This window comes from Paramormyrops kingsleyae, chromosome 15, assembly GCF_048594095.1.
Source record: "Paramormyrops kingsleyae isolate MSU_618 chromosome 15, PKINGS_0.4, whole genome shotgun sequence".
In the NCBI taxonomy this organism is placed as follows: domain Eukaryota; kingdom Metazoa; phylum Chordata; class Actinopteri; order Osteoglossiformes; family Mormyridae; genus Paramormyrops; species Paramormyrops kingsleyae.
Genome location: NC_132811.1, coordinates 20,457,926 through 20,483,785, shown reverse-complemented (window position 1 = coordinate 20,483,785; position 25,860 = coordinate 20,457,926). Strand labels below are relative to the sequence as shown.

Genomic DNA, 25,860 nt, shown 5'->3' with positions numbered 1-25,860 from the left:
AAGTTGCTAGATGAAACTTGGGGGAAATTATTCATAAAATGAGAAACATCAAAAATTGAAACACTGTAACATGATACTTCTAAGTGATTTTAGTCCATTTTTTACAAAGTTACTCCACTATTCCATTCAGTTACTTTGTTACTTTTAGTTTAATTATGCTGAAAGTTTGCAAAACTATGGCATCATTCTCTAGAAAACAGGAAATAGTGATTTCCAGAATAAATTTTGATTTTAATCCCATGGTAACAAAGAAAGAATCCATACTTAAGAAAAGTGTCATTTCTATGCCTATTATATGACGCTAAAGCAACTGGTACAGAGGAAATATCATAAAATATTTTAAGAAGGATGTGAACATAACAGTACTCCTAAAAGCACAATGCAAAAAATGCAACACATGCAATACCAGTGTTAGCTCAGTCTGATTGATCTCTACATATAAATGGGAAGAAAAGTTTCATGAATCATTTCACTTATCTATTTGCTTTTTATTTATTCACTTATAGCTGATTTATTTAGCTTGATCGCTTTAAATTCTGTGCTTACGATAGAGCTGCAATGTAACATTAAATCCCCACAGTGGAACAGCTATCGATTTCAGTTCCTGCCTGCCTTGGGGGTGTTCTCTCCCTCTGTTAATTCAGACTGATTCCCAGTTTGGTAAGCCTTAATCACACTGATAGATAATACCTCAGAGGAACGGCTATTGGGCTTTACTCATTAGGAGCTGGCAAGCGGCACATTCAGGCCAGGCTACCATGAGGAACTGTCTGACTTGTCTTGCTTGATCTATAAAAACAGAACAGTCCGACCCCCTACTACCACCAATAAGAGCCCAAACCCCATTTTCCGGAGACACATGAACATCATCGTCAGTAAGATGAACATTCCATTTGCACTCTATTAAATCGTCACTCCACCAGCTGGCCAGTATTTGGCCTTGTGCACTAATTACATTTGTGCTTTAAAGATGCATTTTCAGAATCTTCTTGTTCCTCATACACTGTAAACAGGTAGGGGTGCTCAGGATAAAATATGTACCGGTCATCTGGGAAATCACCTGGCAGGGGGTGGGCGGAGCTGCAGAGCAGGCATGGCGGGCATTCCCCTGGGCGATGGGCCCCCACTGCCACTCATCACTGACTCACCACGGTCATTATGACCAGCATCCACACCACAGGCGAAAAATAAATGAAAGCATCAATAAATCACGCCATGGTTATGATGGGACTGAATTTCATTCATTTATGCTGGCTTCTTTCACTATGGGTTGTTGTTGTTTAAAATATACAATCCTTAGGGCATGCTGTGTTCTCAAAGATATCAGTGAGGTCTCTTTGTTTTCTAGGAATCATGTCCAATATATTGACAGAAAATTCCCCAGACTGCGATGCACAATTTGTTAAGTATGCCCTTTAATACTTACTTATGAGAGTTTGGCAGAAATGCAGCTCTTTTAATGGAGAGCTTGTATTTTGCAGATGAATCTGATTATAATTTTAAAGTGCTGCTCGTAGACTGAAGGCAATGGTTGGTTTTGTGAAGGGCAGCAGTCAGTGATTCCATGTCTGGCATCCCGCGCTCATCTTATTGTTTACAGACCAAGTCATAGTTTAAGCAAAACTAGGAGCGGCTCACAGACCCCTGCATAATTTCATTATGCTGCATCTCTAAAAAATAACAACAGATTGAATTCAGCACCGTCACACCATGAAAACAGGAGACAGAGCGATTTTAATTAATGTTTTTCACACTATCTACACAACCTTTCCACTTGAGAGGCATGACTCAGGTTCGGAGTTTAGGTCACATTAGTCCATCTTTTGAGCGCTGAGGTGACTGCGGACGAGGCCCCTGCCCCCACCACTCTGTGTGACTCTCCTCGCTCCTAATGAGTCATCGGTAACACCCACACTTTCCGCAGGTGCCCCCCATCCCCCAGCCATCATTCCCAGCTTCACTGGCTTTCTGTTTCATTAGGATTAGTGCTCATTCCTTTACTCAACATGTTCTACAGACTTGCAGATTTAGGTGATCAGCAATTTGCCTTTCATCAATAAATGAAACAATGAAAAAAATGCTCTCTGCAGAATCACACCATGCTTCCTGCAGAATGACAGATTTAAATAAAGGTCTTTTTTCATGGCTTGAGCAATTGACGCTTCCTGCTTGACATCTCAGGACTGTGCTGCGGCTCATGTAAGCAGCAGGAAGACTTGCCGGAGGTTTCTGTGCCCACGGTGCAGCACTGTCGAAGCCCCAGATCAGGTTAGTGTCATTCACCAGACTAGTCAAAATGCAAGTCCAATTCAGCTTGCAGGCTTTTACCTATCACCGTTCACAGGTTTCTTCCTTTGTAAATATTTTTTCCTTCAAAGAGCGAGTTGTCCTGGGGTCCCAGGCTGCAGGTCTGCAGTCCATCCTGGGCTGTGAGGATGCAGAGGATGAACTCTGCCCTCTTGGGTGTCCTCTGGGGGCTCTGCTGTCCTCTCACATCCCAAGGACATCCTTCCCAGCTTCACTAGGCTACTGCTTTGTGGTTGTATCCCACCCCACAGCCTACGACTCCCGCATCCCTCAGAAAATACATGGTAATCAAAAACAGACAAGGGGAACTTTCACAGGAGAATGCGAAGATCCTGTCAGTGGGATGTCTTCTGGAAAAGTCTCTTGACAAATTCAGCTTGCATGGGTCATGCTAAGCTGGTTGTTTCCTAGTAAATAAATCAAGTGTAAATGTCATTCTATTCATGGTGTTTAACCTTCAACTGGCTAAATGCCTTAGCATTGGGTTATGTGTTGCCTTCGCAGGCAAGGCCAAATGAAATGGGTACGTGACCATTATTAATGTTAATTACTGCAGATTAGGGAAACCCTGAATTTCAGCTTTAAGCACAAAGCTAGTACCATCGTGGTACAATGTTGCTTCTTTTCTCACCATAATGGGCTTGTCAAAGTGTTTTTTGGGTTAGATCTACATGGATGCACCCAGTCATCATGTTTACCAGCTCGCTGGGTGAGTGGCGGGTTCTGATGGTACTGCGAGGTCCGCATGTTCCGCCGGTGGCCCTTCCCCTGACGCGGCCCGTCAGTCTGGAAGCCCGCTGGGCTTCGCTGGGCGCGAGTGGGGGTGTGCAGCCTATGACTAATGCAATAATTGAAACTTCAGGAACAACAATACGTGATGTCTCACTGGAGCAGGCTGGCACACTGGAGATTAACTGGATGGAAATTTAAACAAATAACAGCCTGCAAACCACAACGGGAGGAGAAACATTGGTCCTTAATTGCATTTTAGGGCTTGTGGATATTTAGTGCAAAGCAGAAAATGACTCAGCGAAATGAACAAGCCAGATAGGATATTTACCTGTTTTACATTCAAATGCAAGGGGCCGACTTGGCTGCATTAAGGGCCCTACCTACACACCTCCCTGGGCGATTCATTTCTTTCCCTGATTCATTATGTTCAAAGACACGCACTAACCAAATATATCTGTCACCAAATTTCAATAAGATATCGATCGCTAGCAATATTCTAAATGTCAAAACAGCAGCTAAACGCCACTGTTGTTCCATTGACCCGTGTTAGCTGTCACTCTCACTGAACAGCAAGCGCAAAAGGGCAAGGGGTTATTACAACTTTACAGTAGGTCAGAAAATACGTTTGCATTTCATATCAATAAAAATGTAGAGCGACAGAACAAACCGTGAATAGCCAATCAAGCAGGCCATGTCACATGGGTCTACCGTGCTCTCCTGACCTCTGAGAAGGTGTTTCTACATTGTGACCTAGACATGAGTATTTTTTCACATTTAACCTAAATGTCCAGTTGTAGTAAATTCTTGTTTGCCCTATTTTTAAATATTATTTACACCAAGTATGTCTCCTTTCGAAATCTTAAATACATTTAAATCAAAGAATAGTGCCAAATTAAAACAAGCAAGTTATTTCTAAAAGTGTTGTTTAAAAAAAAAAAAAACTCCTTCATATCCGCCATACTCATCCAAACACCACATCTGTGCGGCACCATCCTCAGGGCTGATAGTTAAAAAGGAAAGAAACACCTTTAAGGTCCCTAAAGGAAGCGGCCTGCCTCGCCAGCGACCCCATCACACATAAAGTGAGCAGTGCCCTTGAACACTCTGCTTTCGCAGTACAGTGACGGGACCGAGCCCAAAGAGCATTAGCTCTCCTTGCATTTTCTGACAGTTTCCCGTAAAAAAGCCTCTTGCAGGTCCCACGCACTCCTATACAGTATCTATCAGATTTGAGCTGCCCGTGCTGTAACGCCACCATGCATCTGCATTTGTGTGAGAGCACGTTGATTAGATGGATGAATGGTTCCTACATTATATCTTTACTCAACTCAGAAGCTAACAGTGGAGATGCCAAAATGATGAATGTGCACCCCCCAACCCCCCACAGACACACACACACATACACACACACACATTCCTCCCACCGACCACGTCAGCAAGCAAATGTCCTGAGGAATTTCACAGAAATGAGCATGACCTGGTGAACATACAGGCCTTTATTCACGGGACGCAGGAACAGACTCTGTAAAAGTGTACGTGCGTGAGGGAATAATACAACTGAGTGTTTCATAAAAAAATCACCAGAATCCCACGTTAAGGCCTATTACATCTCCCTAAAAAACTAAAGCTCATACTAACATTACAATGTAAGCCCATAATTGGTTGAGATGAAAGTGTCTGAGGGCGGAATCCACGATGAGGCTGGTGAGCCCCCCCCCCCCACGAGCGCTCGTCCTTCGTCGAAGGTGGTGAGTCAGTGCACACTTTCCCATACGCCTCACGCTGATCTCTCGCTCTGTCATTCTCATTTATACTCTCAGGGTAGCAGAGCAGAAATAAAGTCATTGCGGGTAGGAAAGCGCACACCTACACAGTGGTACGTTCCTCACCCCCACGGTGGAGTGTCCTTGGTACTTCCCTGGGGAATTAAAGCACTGTGAAGAAGGTCATGATGCGGGTGAATCCTTGAGGCGGGGGACGGGTCTGAGTCACCAAGACTCTCCACATAGTGACCATGTGCTTAGTCGTGCAGGGTCACGGGCACTCCCAGAGAGGTGGCTAACATCATACCAGGTCATGAGAGACGGCCAATCCAATATGCAATGAAACGAAGAAATCTGAATTGCGAGTGTAGTACATTGGTTTTTAAAAATGTATATTTTATGCACACACATAATCATCAGGAGTAACGGCTTCACGCCAAGAAGCTCGCTGTAAATGAAGCTTTGCTTGGAGATCTGCTCCACGCCTTACCTTGGAAATGGTAAATGTCCCCGACGCTGCTTTGCCGGGTGATGTGGTGCCAGTATGCACTCCGCGGCAGAGATATCGACTTCGATAAAGTCGCCTCGTTCGAGTACGCCTGTAACACAGGAAGGAGGGGCAAGTCCTATTTAACTTTAACTCGCATCCTGCAGCCCCAACCCCCACACTGACATCAGTCTCAAGACCCAACACCTGTCATCTCTGTGTTTGTTCCTGTTTGACCCTCGAGCGTCAATCATGTACATTTCTACACTTGTCAGCCCCACTCTTGGATTCTGCTTCTGTGCTGGCCTGTATGCACCCAATGCACTCCTCCAAATGAATCTTCTGGAAAAGCCCACACAATTCACGAGCGAGCAGATACTAATGCCTATGTGGGAGGCCACCCACCTGTGAGCTCTTCTCCATGTCCATCATCATCCTCTCATGCTGTTCGGCGATGGACAGCGTGGCAGAATGGACCCTCTGATAGATCATCTCCCCCTCTCTGGTCTGAAATGTGAAGAGGCCTTCTCCGGTGTCACACATCCTGCAATGAGATTCCGCCTGCTGATTGCACACTATGCGTGCTCCCACGGAAACCTTTCCAACCGCCGATGAATGCACAGGCCAACTCATTTAATTCAGACACGTTTTATCTAATGAAAAATGTATGCCTTCTTTGCTTAACTGGAGAGGAATGCGTGTTTGACCAGGAGGAAATGTCAGGCAAATTTTACTTCTGCAATAACATTGAAAGGTACATAAGGAGATAGTTAGGACCCTTGATATTTCAGATGTAGGAAAAAAAATGTTCTATCCAGAAAATCAGCTCCATTACTATAGCAGACTAGAATGCAATCATGAGGAATCTGACAGATTTATGTAAAAATGTGTATAAATGTGTCTTGGAGGTAATTTAGGATTCATTCAACATGAAAGCACAGGAATCTCACAGACGATTCAAGAATAAATTTTTATGGCAGCTTTTATTACAGTGTAAACATAAATGAAGCTCTCACAGAAAAGATAATTTACTGAAAAGAAGAATCAAGTAAAAGATTTAAAATGTGTTATAAATGGTTAGAATAAATAAAAATGGAATAAATGAAACGTGTCAGGCTGCTAACTGCAAAATCTACAGCTAGGCCTTGTGAAGGTGCGTATGTCTAATACTTCCTGACATTGCTAAAGTCCCTGAAAGGTACCCCCATCACGGCATGTGGCCCATACCTCCCAGACTCAAACGTGAACCAGGTGGAGTCCCGTCCGTATCTTCGCAGGGAGTTCAGTGGCCACACGACCAGCTTGAGCCGGGCGTTGTGAATATCCCAGAGGTAGATGTTCTCATGTGTGATCTGCATAGTGCATTCCCCGTAGATGTCAAGGTTCGGGGTTGGCATCAGGTACACGTTGAACCTCTCTGAAATCACAGGTGTAACGGCGGTGATGCAATCATTCACGCCCTGAGTGTGTCCATGGGGAAACAAAGCCAAGCCACTGTGTCCAGTGAAACACTGTCATCATGTCACTCTTGTGTACTATACAATGCTTCTTTATCAGTCATAAATGGATTCAATCTAAATCTTGGCAATTAAGCAAATAGGATCCTTTGTATTTACTTAAGAACATGCCTACTTGCTTTGTGAGAGACTCAAATAAGATCCTTCAATGGGGTGATAATAAGGCTTCTCTTGAATTCAAATCTGGCACGCACACAAAGGGTGAATACAGTGCTAGAATAATTCTTTGTCAAGGAACAACGATTTAACTGACTGATAAAGACGGTCGTTCTTAGAAACTGATGAATTTACTAGGAGTTCCGATTCCTTGTTCCAGTAAACCGTTAATCAGAAGTTAAAGAGAGGACACACGTGTTAATGGCCGGTTGCCATGGATCCCTGTGGAAATCAGGCGATCATTATATTCCCCCAATGTGGGTTCACTGGGTTCTGCTCCAAGTGAACCACCAATTTTGGGTTTGGATCTATGCGTGATGTCCTTATGTGCATATAGCTGCTTCCCAGAAATGTGGTTACCTACCTAATGTGAGTTAGAGAGGGTGTGTGCATGTGTGTGTGTGTGTGTTTGGTTGGGGGGGAGGGGTCACGTATAAACTACATTGTGGGGACCAAATATCCCCAAATTATGATAAAAACCTGTTATTCCGACATTGTGTGGACCATTTTATAGGGTCCCCACAAACATCTGCATATGCAATCTAAAAACTAAAATGCCAATAATCTCATATTTTGTTTGGTTACTTATGGTTAAGGTTTGGGCTGGGTAGGGGTTAAGGTAATTATGTTGGGAGTAGTGTTTTCCCCATAGAAATGAATGGAGAGTACCCACAAAGATATAATTACAAACCTCTGTGTGTGTGTGTGTGTGTGTGTGTGTGTGGACGGGGGGAGGAGGGGGGGAACTCAGTGAAAGCTGCTGCTCTACCTGTCACCAAAACTCATGGAAAAGAGGAATGCTGGAAACAGGACAGATTGGCTAATTGTGTCTAATTTTTCAGAAAGCCATGAACTGGCGAGAGGAAGTGACTCTATTGCGCTATTTTGGGAAAATTAAAAAGATGTCATTTAATCATAAGAGCCAAGCTGTGAGTGGCCTGTGTAGGAAGGCAGATCTGACACGACTCCGACTCCCAGACATGAACCCCGTGCTGTTGTTACGAAAGCAAGCGATTTCCTCCTTATAAGTAACTCCAGAGTTTTACTGCATGTTCTCACTGGCCATGTAGGAGCAAACGTGAGCTTCATTTTGTCAAACAAACAAAGAACATTACCCGTGTTATGAGAATGGGAAAGCAAAATAAGTTAAAAGTACAACGGGTAGAATTTATGCAGGAATCAAGTACAGCAAGCAGAGTTTATATAGGAATAAAAAAAGTAAAAAGTATGGAAGGCAGAGTTCCATATCACATGGGCATTTAAACAGATGATCAAAAATCAAAATGAGATCTTTCTTCAGGCTGTCATGAAAATATTTTTCTCCTTCTGATTCTGTAAATTAGTTTAAAATGTTCTTACTATGAAATATTATAAGACCATATATCTTCTAAGTGATTATCCTGGTCAGGGTGACAGGGGCCTGGAGCCTATGCCAGGCAGCAGAAGGCTTGGAAAACCTTGGATGGGATGCCAGTCCATCATAGGGATCATAGACACATACTCATAATCATACTCTATGGGAAATTTAAAGGTCCACAACAGAGGAAGAACATGCAAACTCTACACACAGAGTAGAGGCAACATTAGAAGAGTTTGGTTCCAAAATGTGCCATTTAAAACAAAAAAAATCCTGCCAAAAGAAGTTTGGCATTCATATTCAAAGTTCCATATTCAGATTAATGCAAAATGTTATATCTGCCATGTTTCTCTGACTTGAATATTCCCTTTATCCCCCCAAACGGTGATAAACACCACTCCTGATTTTCAGCACAGCCTTATATCTCCAGGTAACCAATCACAGCACACAATTCCATGCCAGCACCCAGTGACTATCAACATCACGGAGAAACGGAGAAACCCCATACTTTTAAAGATTTTGAACAAAATAAATGAATAGCTTTGATGGAATTCAGGAGCCAGTGCTTGTTTCTTCTGTGGGAAGAAACATAAGCGGAAGGAAGTAAAGAAAATGCAACATTCAGGCGGAGTAAAAAATACTTGCGGTTGCCAGCTCACATACCAAAGAGACTTCAGACTTTAGCCTTCAACTGCTGGTGATCTTGCTAAAAACTCTTTCTATTCTCATAGGATTAAAGCTGAGCAGGATCAAGCCATTTTGCGTCTCATAACAGTTAAAAAGGTCCAGTGATGAAGTCCTAAAGCGGAAAACGAAGATGGCCGGAAGGATAGGGAGCTCACTAGTGACTGAGGATCATTCAACTAAGATTCCTGTCTGCAAGGCTACCTTCTGCACAGTATTAGGTGAGTTTAGTTTCATTTTAATGAATAATATTTACTACTATTTATCAAGGACTGTCTACTCTTAGGCAATGTCCATCAATGAAGTTTGTGTGATTTTACTTTTAGCCTATCCTGTTTAATTTGAATGACAGTATAAAAGTTCAAGTTATAGGCTATGACTTCACACATGATCATACACAGGCCATTCAGTATCCTATAAACTTTAAGCTTACAGACTGAATCCAACCAGGAGCCAGTTAATACCTAAGAATTGGAGTAATAATGCTGTGTGCGAGCGTGCATGCGTGTGTGGTTTAGGTATACCTTACCTTGTGGGGACCATATAGGAAAACTCTATTTTCTAAAAATCTGCAAAGAAAAACTAAAAATGCAAAAATTCTAGTATTTTGTTTGATTACTTTGGTTATGATTAGGGCTGGGTAGGGGTTAAGATAGTTAGCGTTAGCATTTTTCCCATAGAAATGAATGAGCGGTCCACATAAAGATATGTGTACCCAACATGTGTGTGTGTGTGGAGGGGGACTCCTATCTTAATGCTTTATATTATTATTATTCCAGTGGAAAAAGTGGTCCAAAATTAATTTTCCCACTTTAGCAACACCTCCTGTGATCTAGATATGGCACTTTAGCTATGCTTGCCGTACAATGAGGCCAAACTTCTACATTTACTGTCCAGAATAAAAGGTTAATCCTTTCTTTTTAAAGTTTAAGAAGTATAAGATACTAAGTTCAGAGGCTGTCATGTAAGTAGATCAGTTTTGCTTCTTATTTATGATTATATCATGTACAATTTCACAAAAAAAAAATACATTTTTATTGATGTAATGGATTCATAGCATTTTGGACAAAAATGTGTCATGGATACATTGCATTTTAGAAAAAAATAATTCATTTGTGTAATAAGAATTTAAAAATTAAAATCTGATTTGAATATTTAATGTGATTACAACCTCATAGTGCTATTTTAAAGTGTGAAACAGAAAATAGTGGTTTTCATGCAAGCCCTGTTTGACAAAGAAAATACATTTTAATTACAATGGATTTATAGTGTTTAGTAACCAAACTCTTCGTTTGAACCCCCAATCCTGGAGATGCACAGCAACAGCGTTACTCACGGAGTAACCATGCTGTCCCACCCATCCACCCATCCACCCAGAGTACAGGGCCATGAGGAGCTTGGACACTCAGGGAAGGAAGCACAAACCACAAAGCACCCTGAATGGGTTCTATTTAAAAGCCCTAATTTTAATTAGTAATCTAGCTGCTGTAATTTTGCTACATTTCTGTGGCTGTACATGGTATTTCAGGTCAGCAACAGAAGCCACAAATGTGGCTGTTAATGGAGTCCAAAATAAAATAGCAAAATGTATAAAAATAAAAAGTATGAGCAGTGAGGACGCCCACAAAGCGCCTCACGCATCCTCCAGAGAGTGACCTTGGAGCTGGCACCAGTGGAGCTGCTATTGATTTTCATTTCTTAAGCCATTTCCTCCCCAAACTGCAATATTAATGTTCTGAGCAAAGGCGCGGCTGCAGATTTCTGCCTCAGTGTGACGCAGCTCTGCTTGTTTCAGCCCCTTTAAATGCTGCGGTCGCGTCCGTCTCCCTGACAAGCTTCATTACATGAAAATGTGGAGAAGCTCTGTGCCACTCATCGGAAACTCTGACGCACCTTTGGCACATGATCTATAATGCGTGAGCGGCTGTATCCTGACAGCACATTTTATAGGCTGTTCATCATCACATGACCAGGGGGTGGTCACATGACCGAACACTAACCGCTCTGCTCCCTCTGCACGCCGGCTGCCAGCAGGTCCGGCTCGCCCAGGCTGATGTCATTGAGCCGGGAGCTCAGGCACTCGACGCAGAGAAGTTTCAACCACTCCTCAGCCTCCAGCTCTAAAAACACAGAGAAGGAAACAGAGAGGAGGGTCAGGGTTCCCGACAACGGACATCAGATCGCACAGACATGGAGAAAGGGAGGGTCAGGGATCCCGACCCAGAGAGCACACCACACAGAGACAGAGAGTGGGCGGGTCAGGGATCCTGACCCAGAGAGCATACCACACAGAGACAGAGAGCGGGCGGGTCTGGGATCCTGATCCAGAGAGCATACCAAACAGAGACAGAGAGCGGGCGGGTCAGGGATACCGACCCAGAGAGCATACCACACAGAGACAGAGAGCGGGCGGTTCAGGGATCCCGACCCAGAGAGCACACCACACAGAGACAGATAGCGGGTGGGTCTGGGATCCCGACCCAGAGAGCATACCACACAGAGACAGAGAGCGGGCGGTTCAGGGATCCCGACCCAGAGAGCACACCACACAGAGACAGAGAGCGGGCGGGTCAGGGATCCCGACCCAGAGAGCACACCACACAGAGACAGAGAGCGGGCGGGTCAGGGATCCCGACCCAGAGAGCACACCACACAGAGACAGAGAGCGGGCGGGTCAGGGATCCCGACCCAGAGAGCACACCACACAGAGACAGAGAGCGGGCGGGTCAGGGATCCCGACCCAGAGAGCATACCACACAGAGACAGAGAGCGGGCGGGTCTGAGATCCTGACCCAGAGAGCATACCACACAGAGACAGAGAGCAGGTGGGTCAGGGATCCTGAGCTAAAGAGCACACCACACAGAGACAGAGAGCGGGCGGGTCAGGGATCCCGACCCAGAGAGCACACCACACAGAGACAGAGAGCGGGCGGGTCAGGGATCCCGACCCAGAGAGCATACCACACAGAGACAGAGAGCGGGCGGGTCTGGGATCCTGACCCAGAGAGCATACCACACAGAGACAGAGAGCAGGTGGGTCAGGGATCCTGAGCTAAAGAGCACACCACACCACGGTCAGGGATCCCGACCCAGAGAGCACATAGAAACACAGCCCACTGAGCATTGAGCACAAGGAGCACAATGACCTCTGACCCCTTGACGTGTGAGTGGAAAAAGATGACTAAGTTCATACAGAGGTGACTAGTGCACCATTATGTGCTGTGCTCATAGATGTCAGGGACATATCACAAACAGTTAGTGTTTCCCCAGCAAAGTCACTGAGGGACAGTTAATATAATAACTGGAGTGACAGGCAATTAAAACACAATTAGAAGAAATGTGAATGATTTGCTGTCACTCAATATAAAATAAAAAAATATATTACATGGTTTATTTAAAAAAGAATAATGAATGGCAAGTAGGAATTCATAATGGCTGTTATCATAAAACCCAAAATATAATAGAATTCGAAACTCAACATTACATTCTGTTATCATATATGCCTTGGGTCATTGTTCTATTAATTCCATCGAGGTTTAAGTTTTTAGCCATACAGCATTTTTTTTTAAAAAGAAGAATGAAACTCTTTCTATAATTCCTTTGTGTTACCATTTAAAAACAGTGGAACAATTTCCTCTTTTTATTCCACCGGAAAGATTACACTGAACCTGATGGCTAAAGAAAAATGTCAAATAAAATTACCATAGAATAATGGGCAGTACAGATTCAACTTATGGAAATAATCAGCACTTGTTCTCAACCCAGTCTTGGGGTCCCTGCAGATCATGTGTATCACACAGTACCTAAGAGTTAAAGGTGAGAGGTCAATCATACTGCTAATGCAAGGAGCTCCTGTGCGTCATAAAAAGTCATGGAGGAATTTCAGCCAATGGCAAAGCTTTGAACACACAGGGGCAGTGATATTACGATACTATGAGAAATTCAGAAACAGTGTGCTATAAAAGACAGCCCGTATCCATCAGCTGGTTCGGGCTCTACACGTCAAACGGAGCCCCTCATACAAGGCCTCCTCATGTGGCCTCCATGCCATCTCTCTGCCCTGAAGGTGTTTCCCATGAGAATGTACAATAAAATGCTTATGGAAATCTGTAGGAAAACATCTGTTTGTCCCACTAAGGAGGAGAGGTAGCTATGTGGAACCTTTTGCATTTGCATACTTTGCCTGATAGTTTTTACTTCATAAAATACTTCCTTTGGATGAGCTCTGCAGACCTCTTGAAGCTGGATGTTATTTCTCAAAGGAACACGGCCTCGTTTCAGCCTGACACAGTGGCACTGGCGTCCATTATGCACATCCTCGTAGCCTTGGAACAAGCACAGCAAGGCGTCTGCGAAGATTCATTTGGCCGGGTGCAGTGGGAGCACACGCTCCTGCAGGGGTCTTCCTGTATCTCTGTGGGTCCTTTCACTTACACACACCTCTCCAAGGCCCAGCCAAGGCCAGGACTCTGCTTTTTAATTATGAATAATAATTAGTATGATTAGGGACAGGCCACGCGCTTATTATTCACCTGTTATCTGAATTTCAAAAGTTTGCAGCTCATGCTCAAATAACCCGTAACTATGACGATGAGCACAGCGATCGTGAAGGAAAGGCGGTGGTGTGCTCAGATTTATGCGTCTCTGGAAAATCCAGCTCTCGCTATCAGTAGGAAAGACAGAAGAGGAAACAAATGGAAAGGCATCCTCATCCATACGGAACACAGAGCAGGGAAGCTGTCTTCAGGTTTTCATCAATCAGCTTAAGGAGACTGAGAAATTAACATGCGTGGTTTCACTGCACAGACTGCCGGCTTTTCCCAAGGCGGCCTGCATCACAGCCACCCTAAGGACAGCACCACCCTAACAGCATATGCCTCCAGCCCCGCTAATGACAGCCAGAGGATGCAATCCCACCTACTGCTGCTCCCTTGGGACGCCCCTTCGATTAAGGGCCTAATTTAGGTATAATGAACGCAGATCGAACCATCAGCATCTAATCAGAGCTACAGTTTAGCTGGAGCCGCTAGTTAATAGAATAATCCAGAGGCGTTTGGAATATATATACGAGGTGAAGCTGTCTGTTTGTGCCGCAGAGCATGGGGGGAATCACAGGCCACGGTGACAACCAGCACAGCTTCCTTTCTGATCCTCCTGGAAAGCTGTATGCAGGACCCCAGGACCCACAGAGGCAAAGGAGGGAGAAGCCTGGGACTCACTGCAGACGACGCCGTGAGGCAATGAGCCAGTCCCCGCTTTCAGGGCCTTTTGCTCACACATCCCATCCCGTATCACGCCATACACGTGTCCAGCGAGCGGGACGCAGGACTCAGCACTGCTGCAGACCTCCATCTCTGCAGGATTCTGGAGCTGCCGTGCGGTGGAGGTGTGGCTAAACTCCAGCTCATCCCATCCCTGCCTTGTTCTTCACTTCCTGGCCATCACCCACACGTTATCCCCTCGGCTCGGTAGGGGCTTGCATTTGTTTACTCCATCGGCATGGAGACTGTATCCCACCCTCCCCATTCTCAAATATCACCCACCGGCTGTCCTGTGCCTGATAAGCTTCCTGTCACTGTGTCAAGCCCCAGGTAGTCTTGGCTGTACTTTTCCCAGATAAACCTCTTCATTACCTCCCAGTTACCAGCTCACAGTCGACTCTTCTTAGGAATCTCAGCATTCAGCCGTGAAGATGGTCAGGCTGCCACTTCCTCCCCGGTACTGCATGCATCTGACCTCTCCATGCCACAGTTGGCCCCCGCCGGTGGGGAGGGTCGCACCCTACACTCTGCTGCCTCACCCTGTCCTTCTCCCCCTCCCATTCACTCATCTCTCTTTCATCAGTCTAAAAAAGCTCATTCTCTCTTAGTCCAGCCTTGACCTTTTATCTTTTCTCCACACTTGTCTATCGATCTTTCACTAACCTTCCATTAACCCCATTATCCAGCCCACTAGCTCTGTGTTCCTCTGACGAAGCCACCATGACCTGCTTTTGGTCACTGCTTCGTGTGGAGAGATCCCATGGCCTAAAGGTTGCCTTCTCATCGCCTACAGGCACACCTGATTTTTCATAAAACCCCCAGCTGAGCCCAGAGTTATGTCCATTCATATGCCCGTGCCTCCCCTCCCTTTTCTCTGTATACAGGTTATGAAATGTAGAAAATAAACCAAGAAATGGCCACCCTATGTCTAAAAGGCACTCTGCTATGCTAGACAGAATTAACTCCCTTTTCCCTATTCACTTTTCCTAGAACAATAATTACACTCCAGCAAACAGATCCTCCCAATGACACTAGCAAAGTTAGGAATGCAAGACGCTGCAGGATTGTAAGATATTTTGACTCCTGTAGGGAGGAATTTTTGGGTGCTCCTCTGTCCTCACAGCACATCGCACATTGTGGCCATGTCTCCATTTACCACATCTCCCACAACCTCAGCAGCGATGCCCAAGCACACAAATTTGTATCAATTTGTATAAATTTCATATCAGCCGATTTCATATCAAACACAAATTTAAAGGTCTGTATTTTGTTTGATTGGCCTAGTATATAAGTGTGATGAATGTTATAGAGTTTTAGGAGAGCTCTGTAGGGTGTAATGATGCATGCAGTTGCTTGGTTTGACAGCCTCGTCAGTGTTTTACTTCTACACACCAAGACACTTTGGATTAAAGCATCTGTCACAGAAGAGTTTTTTAAAAAATGTCAGAATTAAAGGTGCAACGACATGGAAAGTTAACTGATATTCCTCAGCCTTACTTAAGGAATGAACGGTTTCATTTTGACATGTACAGTGTAAGCAATATTGATGCTGGCACTTAGAAGCGGAAGCTAATTGTTCCCCTGATTGATTTATTTGTCTTTATTTTAATCGACCTGACTCCTAAAAGCCTCCCTCAGAGCCATGACGTTAATGCTGTACAAACCTGCTAACACCTTCTGTCCCCTACGCACTCAGCTGTAAGAGATGTTGCAGTATTGTGCCTTTTAAGAATACTCATCCCCAGTGCTTCTGCTCCGTGTGTGTCGGCTGTTCCCTGTAAACAGTGGCGTTTGGCACCTGCTGCCGAGGCAGAAGCCACAAAATGTAGCAGCGGAAAATATGACCTTTGTGTCATTCTGACCTCTCACTCTCACCGACCAACTGAGTGGAAAATTGGATAAACAATCACTTTAGCAACATGGCAGGGTGGCCCGAGGACACAGGGCTCTGCCGGACGGGGATATTGTAAACACTTCCCGTCCAGGTGAAGATGGGAACGATACAGGCTATGCCAAGCTGGATGCAAAAGGAGCCACTATCACAGCCAGACTGATCCCACTGAGTAGGGTGGAACATCGTACACACACACTCTTTAGGGTAGAACATCTCACACACACACACTCGGTCGGGTGGAACATCTTATACACACACATACTCAGTAATATGGAATATCTTACACACATTCTAAGGAAGGTGGAACATCATACGCACTCAGTATGGTGTAACATCTCACACACATGCAGTTTGATGGAACATCCATCTCTCTCTCTCTCTCACACACACACACACACACACACAGAAATGTGGAATATCGCACTCACACAGATATTCAGTCACAGTTCAGCAGTGTACACTCCCAGAGTGCACTGGCACATAGTGAGCTCGACACGGCTTCCCTCTGGAGGGGAGCTCCATGCCAAAGGTCCGGCCGGCGCGTGTGGGGGACATCCGAGCGAAGGGAGCTCCATATGTCTGCAGATCCGGATGGCTGCAGGTCTGCAACGATGCCAGCAGCGGGGGCCAGACAAGCAGGGGGGCACTTGCCATGCAGGAGAAGCAACTTTCCCCATCTTCTGAAATTTACCACAAGGCTTAAGCAGGGAACTCCATCGTCAAACGCATGGTTAGGTCAATGTTTCCACACCTCTATATCACCTGGTCCTAGACGTACGCAGGACCCACACAACAGGCCCTCAGCTCGCATGCACATCAGTACTGGCACCTACTGAACTGGTACATATTACACCCCCTCGCTGTGTTTGCAATATCGCCTATGTATATGCTTCTACTCTGTAATAACAGAGAAGAGTATAAGTTTAACAAGTGAAAACACAAGAGAATGAGGTTTTTATTACCAAAGACTCATATTCAAATCATCAGAACAGCCCTGAGGTGTCCAATGCCAAGTTGAACATCGAGTAACTTTGGAGAAATATTCGCTTTTTAAGGCTGAGAACCCTGACCTTGGCTGTGTCTGACAGTCAGCTCATGAAACTGGACTAACACTACAGGTAGGAGGTAGGAGGTCAGGATATAAGCACACAGGGACCAAGTTCTGGAAGCACTGGGCGTGAGGCTTCACAGCAAGTGAACGGGTTTATAGTGACGAATAATAAGAAAAACACTCAGTCAAGGTGTCATAAATCACTGTGCTGTGTATGGCGGCTTTTCCCGGACCCTGTATCAAATACTCTATATTGTGTCAACCTGAGACAACTCTTTCATATCATGCACCAATATCCGAGTCCAAGTGAAAATTAAATAAAAATATAACATTATTGCACTGCAACTGCAGGCCCAGAAATGTAACAATGGAATTAAGGATTAAGCAGAATTATGACAGAGGCTAAATCTTGACACTAAAATACATGCTTGGCTCAATATCTCACTGTGTAAAAGCATCTATAGATAGTCACTGGCGAAAGCCATAAGACGTCACCCTCCACATCGTACCGAAGAGGAGACATTGCAGAGGCTATTTTAAGATGCACCCTCATAAACGCGTTTTCAGACACACCTGTCTTCATCCAGGCACGATCAACATTACAAACACTGATTGTACGTTATTTCTGCAGCCTACTTTCACTTTTCCAAACAAGCATGCACTTCTTTTTGTAGTAATATTACAGGAGACAGAATTTTCTGTAATATTCTACCCCGCCCCCCATACATTATTCATTCCCATGCCATGAACCTCTGGACACATCTTATTTAAAAATTAGACAAATGCCTAAGGCTGTCACCCATTTGGTGTCCCAGGGCATATTGGCTTTAGCCTAAAACATATCTAGGTGGTGATTCCTGGAGAGCAACACCTAAAACCAAACACCCTCATTCAGATCCAGAAACAGACACCCGGTGCCTCTCTGTCTCTGCCGTCTGATACAGCTGTTGTGTCCCATGCCTTTGGCAGTATTCAGGGCTCACCTCCATCACATCACACAGGAGTCATTTTTGGACAGGTGCCTGGAATTCACAAGCAAGTTCGCCGGATGAAGGAGCGACCAGACCGGGCCACGCTGTGACCCAGTGCCTTGGCGTTCAGCATGACGGATGGACGGCCGTATGAAGACAAGCACAGCCTGACCCTCCGATACCCCATAACCCTCGTCCTCCATCTGTTTTCCTTGGAGACACACCTCCCTCAGCAGAGGCTGCTTACCGGACTCACAGGCGAACGTCTTGACCGTGCCGTCATTGAAGATGATCGCCACTGCATGTTTCTTTGTCTCCCGGGGCAGTCGGATGATGTTCTTGATGCTGTGCAGCTCCGTTATCTGTAAAATGAGGGTGAAGACACTGTTACGGCTGAGCTGATGTATCACAGAGATGGCAACATGTATCAAATACAGTCCTGGCCTATTCACTCCTCTGATACTGGTCAATGCGAAGAGGGCATGAAAGCGACTGAGAATCCACATTTTACAACAAGGCCTTATTTCCCCCCAGTTCGTCAAATAAAATCTATCCCTACTGTATGTGCATGAGTGTGAGTTAAGTCTGTGCTGGCAGAAGCCATTAGCATGCAGTGCTGCCATTGAGAGCCAGTGCAGAGTAAATACATCCTTCCTCTGCAGTGAGGCTCCCACCACAACCCTAATTAATTAAAGATTTATTTACATAAAGGAGCAAAGGCAATCAATCCTCTGCTCAGTAAATAAGTGAATAATGAGCAGCACAGCTTTGATACTTGCACCATGTCTTTCAAGTTTACCAGGGTGGAGACTCTATACACATAGCATGATGTGTCTGAAAGATAATAATACCTTTCTCTACAGTGCTTCGAACACAGTCCAGTTTAATATGAATAAGTATTAATATGGTTACATTCCTCTTCTGTAAGAAGTGTATATCCCAAAACCAAAACAAGCTCAACATTCTGATAAACCACTGTTATGTTAAATTGTATTTGCATATGATAGTATATGGTTAGAGTTGACTAGAGCTTGGCGTTATGGCAAAAAAAAATATCACAATATTTTTTCCGTATTGACCGATATCGATAATTATCAATATTATAGTTTCACAATGCTGTTCCATGTAATAATGTAATAATCAAAATAATAATAAAAATAATCCTATTCTGAAAAATAGAATGAATACATTGAAATAAACAATATTAGCAAACAAATATTTATTTTCCAACAAATTTTACTGTTTACATACAAAATTCCCTTAAAATTATAAAAGGTTATTGATTTTCAAGTATTCAAAGAAACAAATGAACAAAACCATATAATAATGTAACAAAGTGCAAGTGTATAATATTGCAAATATGTTAAAGGACAAACATAAAATAAAGCAGAACAGAACTGACTGCAACAAGTATCTGCCTCTATTCTTGGTCTCTTAAAAACTTTTTTAAATTCTGAGGTAGAAACAGGTACAAACAGATCAAGCAGCACCTCTCAGCTGCACAAACTGGAACCGCCTCCGTGACGACACAACTTTGTCCTTATTGGCTGAAGAGTATAGATACACGCATGACGTTGGAAGTTCCGATGCGTTATCTGCTATTTCTCCCGAAAAGCACGTAAAGCAGTGAGAACTGGTTTTCAGTTCATTTACCTGGTAAAATAAAGTTTAAATAAATTACATAAATGCTCTAACAGTAACGTAAGTTAGTGGTTTATTTATTGTTAGCTACTGTAATGTTGCGCTGATTTATTTGTTTAATCGTCCAATTTGTGAAGAAGGCATTCAAGTAAGAATTGCATTGTACTCTGTACATGACAATAAAAACTTTGAATCCTTGAAATACATGCATTTGATCTTTTTCCTGGCAGCTATCTTTTTACACAGAGCCACTATACACAATAGTTTATTTTTTTCACTGTTAACAGTTTGGATCAGGAGTTTGTTATTGTAAAAGAAGTAATGTGCTTGCAGGTGATATTTGTATAGATTTATCTACACCCTTCTGGCAGTGCTGCCATTGCAGTCAGGTCTCGCACACTGTGAGGCGTAGAAGTTGTCCGACTTGGCTGCAGTCAGTTCATACTCCACCACTGCAGCAGCCGGCAGATCTCGCTCCACGTCACGTCAGCTGCAGACAGACCTAAGCCCAAGTCGAACGCACCCATTGCTTCTTTAAGGGAGGATGGGCAAAATTACAACGTCGTCGGTGATTGGCTGTTGTGCTGGCGTTCAGTAAACCTAAGATCGATATGCCATGGAGTTGTCTATCTCAGCGCATTCTCTAAAATGGAGCAAACTTGGTTGATCGAGTTTTATAGCCTGTGTATATCATCAAGATTGTCCTCATTTTTTATCGTTAAAAAATTGAGATCGTTTTATCGCCCGGTACTAGAGTTGACTATTTATATGTTCTTGTAATAAAACCTGAAAGTGAAGTAAAGCATCACAGAGGATCTGAAAACTGCACCTGTAGCTATAAGCCCAGGAGCTGGTGCTTCAAACAGCTTTACACATCATCTGTCTGCTCAGACACAGACAGCTCAGGTGTTTACTGGAGCTACATCAGTCTGGTGACATAAAAAACACTGCGCCAAAGGAATAGCCAGCAGTGCAGACATAACAAACACCTACACAATAGCCAATAGCTCAGGTCCCGCTAGGAGCTGTAGTTACTTTCTCACAATGCCCTCATGGACTGCAGTTATTTCAGGTACCTGCTCACAATGCCCTCATGGGCTGTAGTCATTTCAGGTACCTGCTCACAATGCCCTTATAGGTTGCAATCATTTCAGGTACCTGCTCATAAAGCCCCCATAGGCTGCACTCATTTCAGGTACCTTCCCAGACAGTACTACAGCACTCAGTAACCCATTGCAATTTATTTAAAAATGCACATGTATGGTTAGTGGGTCACAGTGCTGCTTTACACCACCAGGTTTGGGTTTAAATCCTGCCTCTACTCTGTATGCATGCAGTTTGCATCTCCACACAGTCTGCCTCCTGCAATCTGCAGATAGGCTAATCAGTGCCTGCTATATGTGTGTGTGTGTGTCCTGCAGTACTGTGACTGGCATCGCTTCCAAGGTGTGCCCAGTGCTGCTTGGGATGGGATCCAAACCCCCTCACAGCCTAGGAGAGCACAGAAAGCCACCAGCACACAAAGCTATCTGCAAACCCAGCTTCAGCTTTGTGTCATATTGCTGTAAAACACATGCTTTTGTTGTAATTAAGGTTGTTGCAATTAATTTATGCTAAAATTGTAGTGTGGTTTCTGGAAATGTTCCAAGCAGGCCCCTTTGCTGTCAATCCTTACTGGCTGTTGTAAGTAACAGTCTGGGGGGAGCACTTTGTCATGCCCTGCACAGCCTGGATCCCCACGACTGAATACGATCCACCGGTCTTAGGTACAGCATTAATTTTGCAAATGCTATCAAAACACACCTGAGCTAAGAACACTAGGCTAAAAAGCCCAAAGTGCAGGCTTCACTTTGCCAGTGAACATTATGTGTTAAGGCTGAACACTTCTTATTGTTCTGAAAACACTTAATTCTTAAAACAGTCACAGATAAACTGGGTTTAGAGACAATGCACCACTGCAACGTGCATGTAAATGTAACAGCTGGCTTAAACCCTATCTATCTGCAGGATTATTTAAATATTTTTAAAAATGCATAATTTAGTAAATTAAGAGAATGTGAAGATAAAGAACATGCCATTTTTGCATATTGGAAGTAAATCCAACCCTGCAGAGATGATCAAATAGCAGAATGACTGTCCCCCGTGCCAAACTCCGCGGTGGGGATGCAATATCACACCGTCAGCAGGAACCTGATGCGGTGACGGCCTCGATCCCGTCTCTCGGATTTCACCTAATGATTATGTCAATGGCGGCCTTTTGTGAGGGTTCCATGAATGCACAAACAAATGCTCCCTGACAAACAGTCACTTTCAGCGGCTGTACCGGGGGCCTCTTCTACCACACCAGCGGTCAGACTTTGATCATGGCATTGTGGTGGGGAGGGGGCTGGATGGGGTTTGTTCCTCACCCGGGGCAGCACATGGTGACTGAATGAGACTGCTGCTCTGGTAATGGGCACGGCTTTGGCAGCAGGAGCTTCTGAGAACACAGCCACTGAACTGGAGCAGTTCTGGCAGCACCCAAGCATAAAGTATAGCTTAATTGATGTCCATCCCGTAAAAAAGAAAATGGCCTCACAGAATAGGGGTCAGCAGGTCAGACCAATCCCAGACCGCCCGAGGCCTGTGGACTCGAGAACTGGCCCACAGCATGCCAACTAGAACCAGTGCCAGAGTCCGATCCGGGCAATGATCCATGACACCTCATGTGGAAGAATGTGGATGAATACCTCACCCTGCGTGATGTGTATTTATTCACCAAGTAGGACGTTTTACTCACAGAAACATTATCTTTGTGTCGCAAAGGCTGAATGGTCGTTTTCATGTGGGGGGGGGGGGGATTAGTTGTGGATCATTCAGCCGATCCTCCGCATCCCAAAGCCCGGAGTTTGATCAAATGGTTTTTATTCAGAGGGACAGATTAGTGTCACCAAACTTTACATGAATGCCCAAAAACAGATGTTAAATCCTTCCACAGTGATATTAAACATCCCATAAAATTTTCATGAGACATTTTGACGCAAGGTTTCACATCCTCGATGCAGGACTAACCTAACAATCAGCTGGCTGGCTAATAAATCAGAGTGTCTGTACAGATAGTGATTTGCTCGACAGCCTTTTCCGCTAAGTAGACTCATGTGCACGTCACTGAAGAAACCTTCTTTACCTACTGTGTGTGGGAATGAGAGACGATGTCATTAATCTCTATGGCTATCCAAAAAGGATGTGGAATGACTGCATTAATCTCCAGAGCTGACCAATAAGGATGAGGCAGCACAAGGATCAGGCTTAGCTAAGCTTCCTCTGGTGTCAGTTGGAGAAACAGAAAGCGGTGTCTGAATACTAAACCCAGGGGAAGCTGCAGTGAAATATCACTGTTTGTGCGTAGTACAGTAAAAATCTGCAAGAACTTAAAAAGGTCAGTCTGCACAATGAGTTCCCAGTTAGAGCGATATTGTAAAGTTCAAGTTTTAAAAGTTCCTGCTTTGAGGTTTTTGTGCCATTAACGCTGGGTTTGCAGGGCATTAACATGATTAATGGGCTTTTCATTGACGATAGAGTTCACAACATTCTCACAGACCTCTTTTGCGAACATCATTTCCATTAATTTATGTTTCACTTACTTCTGCTTTTTAATATAATCAGTTCATTATTCATATAATTTTATGCTTCATAATTTTACTGCGCCACTATTTAAGCCCAATGAGCTCGATATATTACACTGTGACATGACTCTGTAATGACTATACATATCATTCCTGCACAATTCTGACAATTACAGTAAAATTTACCATTCCACATACATTGATTTTCAGAAATCAAAATAAAATTTTATAATGTATGATAATTGTAATAAAGTATAATTTCCATAAAACAAGAAAGCCTATTCACGCCTACTTACAGCTTATGAGAATTTCTCTTACACAAAAATGTTCTGAGGGCAGAATGAAAAATTATTGGTTCAGAGAGACAACCAATCAGTTTGTAGAGGAGGCGGGATCAACAATCAGATGTCTCGCTCCCACCTCCTCTAGTTGCTTGGATCTACCTCGTCTACAATCTGATTGGTTCTCTCTCTCTGAACCAATCATTTTTCATTCTGCCCTCAGAACCTTTTCGTGTAAGTAAAATTTACATGAGCCTATTTGTACATATAGTTCCTTTAGAACCTAAAAGAGAATGTCTGCATTTGTTAAAAATGAACAAAAGTTTAATTGTTTTTTTGTAGACATTTTTAGTCCTACTTCAAATCTTTACCGAGGACTGAAGACTTGAAGGAGGATACTGGAGATGACCTCATGTGTGAAATGTGAAGCCTCCCAAAGGAGCCTGTTAAACATGGAACAGGTCTGCATGAAGCAGCAGTCCTGTGGCCTCATCTTACTCCACTTCTGAGTGAAGGTTTTTCAATAAAAAAACACCTTAAATAGAACTGCTGCACCACAAGGCAAAAGCACAGGGGAAAGGGTGAGAGGCTCTGCAAAGCGGACATGGCTGCTCCGTGCCGTCTTCGATATTGGCCTCCTCAGGTGACCATTCATAAGGTTCTCAGAAGAAACATTCTGCTGGGGTTCAGGCAGCAAAACAACAAAATAGGCAGGGGGGAAACTGGATGTGAGCTGATGATTTATAAAAACAAACACAGTATAATATTTAGCAGAATGATGTTTATATGCTCAGAACAAATAGCCATCCTAATGCAAGTGTATTCTGTTTATATTGTCAGCTATTTAGAAAGTTCTGGAAAGGCCAGTGGTTGCTGATATCAAAAATTATCCAGTGAATCAACAGAATTAAATTCAAAGAAGCAGTTCAAATTTTTGTATAATTTCATATACTGAATGTTAAATCGCCATCCAGAAAACGAAGTGTATCTGATCTCCTGAACTTACAACAGCACCAACCCCAAGTTGAAAAATAACACCATGAAAAAGATATATACTGCAGGGTGTAGTAATGTATATGATGTATATAGCATGAAAATCACAATCACACTATCTATACTTACACTTTGACAGAAATCTTCTGCAACATCATGCAAACTATGAAAGGTGCACCGATCCCACTTTTTCAATGTTGACATGATCCTGATACCTAAGCAGAGCGTATCGGCTGATATGAGTACCAACTCGATACCAGAGCTTTTTTTTTAACTAATAAATACGAATGGAAAAAAAAAATGTGTATGCCAAAAAAGCTTTGTTAATTAGGCTACTAGAAACATAGATAATGTACTCTTCTATTGCAGTTCAGTTTCAATATCTTCCAAGCGAATATATGCAAGTAGCGAATGCTTAAAATGCAGCACAGTTTTTCTCCCACTGGCAATAATGTCACTTACAAAAGGGGCTGGGATCACAAGGAAGTGTATTAGCAAGTGCATGAAACAGCCCAAGCTAACGACTCCCAAATCATCCACTGCTTTTTTCATATTACTCGTGTTATGTCTCATAATTGCATGCACTTTGTTTTGTGGGATGTTTTACTAAATGCCACTTCCACCTCTCAAAACTTTGCTTATACAAAGATTGCCAAATCGCTGTGCTACTTGCTGTGTTAGTTATTTCAAGCGTAAAATACTTCTAGATTGCAGACATGTTTGTTAGTTTGCTTTGGAAGCATACAAGTCACTTTTCCTTACCCTCTTATCTGATGTTCTTATGCTGCTCCTACTGCAAAGGTCATGCACATGACATCACAGCAGGCGGACGTCACTGCACCCACACCGACTGAGTGGCAAGCCGTTTTAACTTTAGATATTAACAACTAAATTCTTATTATCACAACTGGGCATTCGAGATATCTAAAACTGAGTTCTTACTAGTACTAATGTAGTTTTGATAATCTACAATTACAGTTCAGATACATAGAGGGGGTAGCACGTGGCTCAGTGGGCTAAGCCTGTGTACCTGTGATCAAAAGGTCACTAGTTCGAACCCTCACCATAACCCTAACCCCCAGCTCCCTGGACGCCGCAAAGGGTGGCTGCCATTCATGGCCAGCTTACTTTTGTCTACAAAGAGCAAGTTGGGGGAGGCA

At 43.7% G+C, this 25,860-nt stretch overlaps 1 protein-coding gene across 3 annotated transcripts in view; it reads right to left on the bottom strand.

Annotated features, from left to right (window-relative positions):
* The window catches only part of dok6 (docking protein 6), a 54,406-nt gene that overhangs the window by 2,272 nt on the left and 26,274 nt on the right, over window positions 1–25,860 (bottom strand). Inside the window, exons 3-8 of one of the 3 annotated variants that reach the window (XM_023794520.2) lie at window positions 18,428–18,542; window positions 11,004–11,123; window positions 6,517–6,706; window positions 5,695–5,833; window positions 5,293–5,401; window positions 1,061–1,139 (exon numbers count right to left, since the gene is read on the bottom strand). In XM_023794520.2, coding sequence (XP_023650288.1) covers window positions 1,061–1,139; window positions 5,293–5,401; window positions 5,695–5,833; window positions 6,517–6,706; window positions 11,004–11,123; window positions 18,428–18,542 — 752 coding nt within the window. The other 2 variants (XM_023794523.2, XM_023794522.2) reach the window with 2 other exon arrangements.